This window comes from Humulus lupulus, chromosome 1 (assembly GCF_963169125.1).
Source record: "Humulus lupulus chromosome 1, drHumLupu1.1, whole genome shotgun sequence".
Classification (NCBI taxonomy): domain Eukaryota; kingdom Viridiplantae; phylum Streptophyta; class Magnoliopsida; order Rosales; family Cannabaceae; genus Humulus; species Humulus lupulus.
Window position 1 is genome coordinate 300,172,173 of NC_084793.1, and position 5,887 is coordinate 300,178,059.

Genomic DNA, 5,887 nt, shown 5'->3' on the forward strand with positions numbered 1-5,887 from the left:
TATTATGAATTTTATTCATGTTATATTTCATGTTATATTCAAATTTGTCACATTTCTTGTAATACTTATATTTTATTTTAAGATGTGTTGAACATAATTATTTTAGAGGGAGGAAAAATGAAACTACTTTCAGTGCTGTAGTTGTTGAAAGGCTAGTTTTTATATTCATTTATACGCTTTTGTTTCCAAAGAAAAGAGAAAAAAAGTAAAAAAAGCAATTCATGTGTCACTTGTCAAATAATAAGGACATGTGGCTCGGGTAAAAAGATCATATTAATATAGATATATAGATGAGTCAAAATTTGCATAACAATAGATGTGATAGGAAAATAATTGTAATCAATTGAAACAATTGAAAATAATTGTAATCAATTGACAGGACAGAAATGAGAGGGAAGTGTACAAATTAAAAGGGTTTATGTAGAAGTTTGTGAGACGCTCTCTCTCTTTGTCAGCTAGCTTATAGATATGAAGTAGTGCTTGAGAAGAAGGTGGTAAAGTGGTAACCAAGCTTTTATATGACTTCTTCGTTTCAGAGGAAAAAAAAACCAAGAAACAACTGTTCAAACGATGGTTTCTGCCAGCCAGAGAGCTAAGATTCAGGCCAAGTTTACTCCTACTTCTCCTAAGTTTTTTAAAATTATTCTTGAAGAAACTCTTGGAAACAACAAGTTAGTAAGTATATTACTCTCTCGATCTGCTTATCAACACATTTTCTTCTTCTGGAATTTACGCATGCACACCAATATTAGGGGTTCACTAGACATATATATATATACGTACAAAGTTGTGATTTGCGGTAGCTTCATCTAAATTTGAGAAAGTAATATTATCTTTATTATTTTTTTTATTTTAGTATTTTTTTTCCAACTCTTATTTGTTTTCACTAAGTTTGTCTAAGATGTCTATTTTGTAATCTGGAATTATTGTTAAAGTGAGTCTTGTGATATGTTATTGGTTTTATAACTTTTTCTCAGTACTGATCATAGTTTTTCTGCAACATGAAGTTTGTGAAGCTGGTTTTATCATGAAGTTGTTAGCAACCATACACTTTCTTCCAGAAGCATATATGTGCCATCGTCAGATCAAATGCCTTTGATTTGTATGGCACGGTCACTGTCATCCTTCTAGTCTAGATTTTATATGAAGAGGAGAATGTATAAATATATATATATATATATATTTATATGGTAGTGTGGTTTTAGGCTGCAGTCATGTGTAGTTATGAATTCTAGTAACTCTCTTAACTGTAGTTATCATCCCTTAACATTTTATTTTGGTCTTCCCTTGTACAGCAAATTCCAAAGACGTTTTGGGTGAAATATTGTGGCTCCTTATCCAGTCAAGTATTTCTTAAGCTTCCATGTGGATCAAGATGGGAGGTAGGGTTGACAAAAAGTAGTGATGGAAAGGTATGGATAGAAAAGGGTTGGAATAATTTTGCTGAGCAGTGTTCTTTAAGCCGAGGAAACCTCTTAGTTTTTCAATACAAAGGGAACTCTCAGTTCGATGTTACTATATTTGACAACACTACTGTGGAGAGAGATTATCCTTTTAATCCTAACCATTTTGAGAAGTATGTTGATATTGATGAAGATGATGCTTCTACTGAAGATTCAGACTTTTCATGGTATCCTAAAACCAGAGACAAGTCTCCATTACCATGTTCTTGGCCCCACAAGAAATTGAAAACTAGTCCTTATGGTAAATCTGAAGGTATTGATCATCCTGAAACTGATGAAGCCATATAGTCTGTTCTAAGGAACCAAATAATGCATGACAGTTAAACATGTATATATTTTATTCATGTAATTATTAACTTTTTTGTTTGTTTGTATGTTTTGACTAATTTTTTGAATCTGTTTTCAGTGAAGTTTGATTGGTCAGATAATTTATGTGAAGAATCTTCCCTACCAAGGTGGATGGAACCTCAAAATTTTATAAGGAAGCAGAAGTTGGGAGGAAAAGAAAAGGCTGAAGCTCTCATGAGAGCTAAACATTTCAAATCTAATGACCCATTTTTCATTGTTCCCATGCAACCATCGTTTGTTGGAGCTTTGTATAATATGGTAATTAATAAGCTTCTTACAAGTTCATCTTTTGAAATTTTTTCTCATGTTGACTTTATTCTTTTTCATCTTTTGTCAAGGTTATACCATTTCTCTTTGCAAAATATTACCTCCTCAATATCAGTAAGCATCAAGATGTGATCCTTAAGGTCCAGGATGGGAGGACCTGGCCTGTTAAGTACTATTACAGACATTATAAAGGACATTCAAAAATCAGATTCGAGTGCGGTTGGAGGGCATTTGCTCAAGACAATAATTTGAAAGTAGGTGATGTTTGTGTCTTTGTTATGAGAAAGAGCATTGGAATAATGTTATTCGAAGTGGTTATTTTTTATAAAAATGGAGAAGCAAGTTCCCCTATGTTACCAGGTAAACAATTAAGTACTCTGTTATTATATACTAATATTACTGTCTTGATCATTCCCTTCACCCTAAATATCCCAGTGCTGATGATGCACATAAGAATCTAGGTGAGAATTATGATATAATTGAATGCATATATGGCTAAAGTATTAACTTAGACAAGTGTTGTTTTCAGCTGCAAACAAGGGAAGAACAACTACACCGTGCGTGCCAAAGAGAAACCCTTGTGTGAAAGTTGAACCTTCTTTTACTAGTAATTATGAAAAAGCAAGCATGATTTCACAGGACCCAACTGCAAAGAAAGAAATAGTTGAGCCTTCAGGTAAGTCAGCATACATTTATTTTGTTTATAAATTTAATGCAGAAAAATTCACGAAGCTGAAATCTAAAGCCAATACTAGAAATCAAGGCACTCACAAGTGGCCTTCAACTTCAGGACTTAGCAGAGCTTCTGAAGCAGCCAGCCAATTTTTCTCAAAAAATCCTTACTTCCAAGTGAATGTGCGATCAACTCAAGTGCATGGACATAGACTGGTATGTAGAGTATATATGATGCTCATACATTTCATTTTGAATAAAGTGACATATACATTATTATCATGACATCTTTGTATCAAAATTATCTTCTCTTAAAAAATTTCACATTATCAAGAGAGTACTAGTAATGAAAGTAGTTTAAATTCCTCTTCGTGCAGTATATTCCATTGACTTTTGCAAGGCTTTATTTGGAGGGCAATGCAAAAACTTTTACTCTTTGGGTTGGTGAGGAATATTGGCATGTGAAGTTAATGGTTAATGGATCAGAATATAGGTTTTCTGCTGGATGGACTGCATTTGCAAGAGAGAACTATCTTCAGCCAAGTGATGTCTGCATCTTTGAGCTGATTAAGAGGAATCAACCTGAGATGAAAGTCACTATATTTAGACAAAGTGGTTTGGCTCAAGAGTAGTAACTATTGTAATTATGCAAATCATGAGAATCATTTTGGGAGCAAGGAATATGCCACTTATATATGTAGATTAGTATAGCTAATAGCTAGTGTTTGAATGGTCAGCATGCCCTTGTTGAATGGTCTTTTTTTGGTTGCTTTAACTTGCTTTTGGAGTGTGTTTTAACTTTTACTATTAGATTTTTATTTATTTCTTTACTGTTGTAATTGTTTTCTATTTTGTTGACTCAGTCAACTTCTTGTTATTAGTTAGTTTTGTTTCTTGTTTTAGGTTAGTTAATTAGACTCTTTTTCTTGGTCGTTTGCCCTCTTTCAGATGTATATGCCTAGTTCTTTGTCTTTTGTATTTAATCACTTTCTAAATCAATAAACATTTTTTTTGTTCAATTCTCTCTCCACCTTACAGGTTATTGGTGTTTGTTTGTGAATTTATGATATTCTTAAGCCACACCCAAGTTATGATTTCTCCACATGAAAATAGCATTTCGAATTTTCAAGTACCACCCTCGTTTTTATATATGTACTAAATCAAGATTTGCTTTTTCATTACTTTGAGAATTTTACCTCTCATAAACTTTTTATTCATTGGGGAAGAAATTTATTGTGGGATGCTAATAATTTGGTATGTAGTTCAGACTGAGTTTATGTCGTTGTAAGGGATGAGAACCATTTGTATCCTAGGGATTCTTGTCTCTTTGGACTGGTTAGCAAAGAAATGGATTATAATTTGTTAAATGTTTCCATTTCGCGAGTAAATATTAGTGCTGTTATATTTTATTATTGGTTAGTTTTATTATCTAATATGTTATTGAATTTATAATTTCTCCATTCATATTTTGTTCGTCAATTAATATTTATAATTTGTATCCTAAATTTGTTGGGCGAGATGTGAGTTAAAAATAATATTTTATTTGTCTTAATATTTGTAATCGCGCTCCAATGTACAAAATGTAAATTAAAACAAAAATATAATTAATTAATTTAATATTTATTGATAAAATACAAAAGTTTAATTTTTTTATTAATTTTTATTATCTAAATTATGTACTCCAAAAAATTTGTCATTAAAAAAAATAATATATGGTTGGTCATTAATTATTAACTACTCAATTATAATAATTAGTAACAATATGGTAAATAAGAAAGTACATTTATTGATGTGTCAAATTTGACTTATGCTATATTTTGTGCCAAATTTAACATGACTTTTAATATGTGTCAAATTTGGCATACTTCTTGGAACATCACTAGAGAGTTATACTTTTTATAAAATGTGTTATACTACAACAAATTTGATTTTTCATAATGCATAATTATAATTCTATTAAAAAAGCATTATAATAACTTAGATAATTTTTTTTTTAAATGCAATACTCTACAAATGGAGGTGGGCTTTAAATTAAAATAATTTGTAAAGCCCACTAAGTAGACAATGTTGTTTTTTTAAAGGATTTTTTCATAAATATGGCTTTTTAGCTATTATTGTGCAAAAATATGATAATTAAACTTTCCTAAAGTATGGAAAAATTTAATCAACAAAAACTTAATTTATGGGAAAACTAACTACATAGGGTAATTAAAATTTAAACAAAGACAGATCAGCCCAAGCAGGGGTAGAATTGTAATAAATAACACAACACTCCTCAAAATCAATCAAACCCATTACCGTGACATTGCCTTTCCTCTGCCATGACTCTGTCCAATTTCTTCTTCCATCTCCGGCTTCCTTCTCCAGCGATACCTTCCTTCTCCGGCGAAAACTTCTTTCTCCGACGATCACCTCAACATTTGACCAACAATAGTTATTTTTGAACTCATCTCAAGCAAAAACACTTCAAGAAAATCTGGTCACTTTTGCAAGAAAATTGGTGATCATCTTCTGCCGAAATCAACTCAAATTCAAGAAATCTTCCAATCAGTTCTGCTGCAATCTTTGGCATTTCCAGCAACTTGCATCTCTGGTATACAATCAAGAAACAAGGTATGCACAAATCATCTCCTCTCTCAATTCTATCATATTGTCATTTTCTTATATTACAAAATATTAATTTCCTAAACCTACTAATAAATGTACATTGGTTGATCAGACAAAAAACAAGAACTATACAAATTTTAGATTCTAATTTGTCTTTTCAATAAAAAAATCATTTGATATTTATGTGAATTTTAATTGCAAAAACATTCAGTAACAATAAGGTAACCAGTTACCTTAAAAATCATTCAATATGTTCAATTAAGTGTTTCAGTAGGGTACGTGATTACAGATTAAGGTAACCAGCTACCTTAATATATTCAATTATATTCTATTGTCATCTTCTTCTATTTCAAAACTATTAATTTCCTAAATGTTCTACATAAATCTATTTTGTTTGCATAAAAATTTAAAATTATTTTTTAACTATTATCTTGAATATAATGATAATAGTGATGATCATGGTGTGCTTTCTAAAAACACAAACAATTTATAAACTAAAATATATATATATATATTTAAACCTACTAATA

The 5,887-nt window shown here is 30.7% G+C and overlaps 1 protein-coding gene across 1 annotated transcript; it reads left to right on the top strand.

Annotated features, from left to right (window-relative positions):
* The first annotated feature begins 506 nt into the window (after positions 1–506).
* On the top strand, positions 507–3,744 carry LOC133812014 (B3 domain-containing transcription factor VRN1-like). Its single transcript, XM_062246255.1, has 7 exons — positions 507–675; positions 1,296–1,716; positions 1,870–2,069; positions 2,150–2,438; positions 2,608–2,754; positions 2,869–2,966; positions 3,128–3,744. Exons 1-7 carry the CDS (start codon positions 571–573, stop codon positions 3,380–3,382), a joined length of 1,515 nt encoding a protein of 504 aa, XP_062102239.1. The 5' UTR covers positions 507–570; the 3' UTR covers positions 3,383–3,744.
* Positions 3,745–5,887: the final 2,143 nt, after the last annotated feature.

Coding starts and splice junctions, on each gene's coding strand:
- LOC133812014 (XM_062246255.1), top strand. CDS start 571: ATGGTTTCTGCCAGCCAGAGAGCTAAGATTCAGGCCAAGTTTACTCCT. Junction 2,439..2,607: donor AAGTTCCCCTATGTTACCAG/GTAAACAATTAA, acceptor TGTTGTTTTCAG/CTGCAAACAAGGGAAGAACA. Junction 2,967..3,127: donor AAGTGCATGGACATAGACTG/GTATGTAGAGTA, acceptor CTCTTCGTGCAG/TATATTCCATTGACTTTTGC.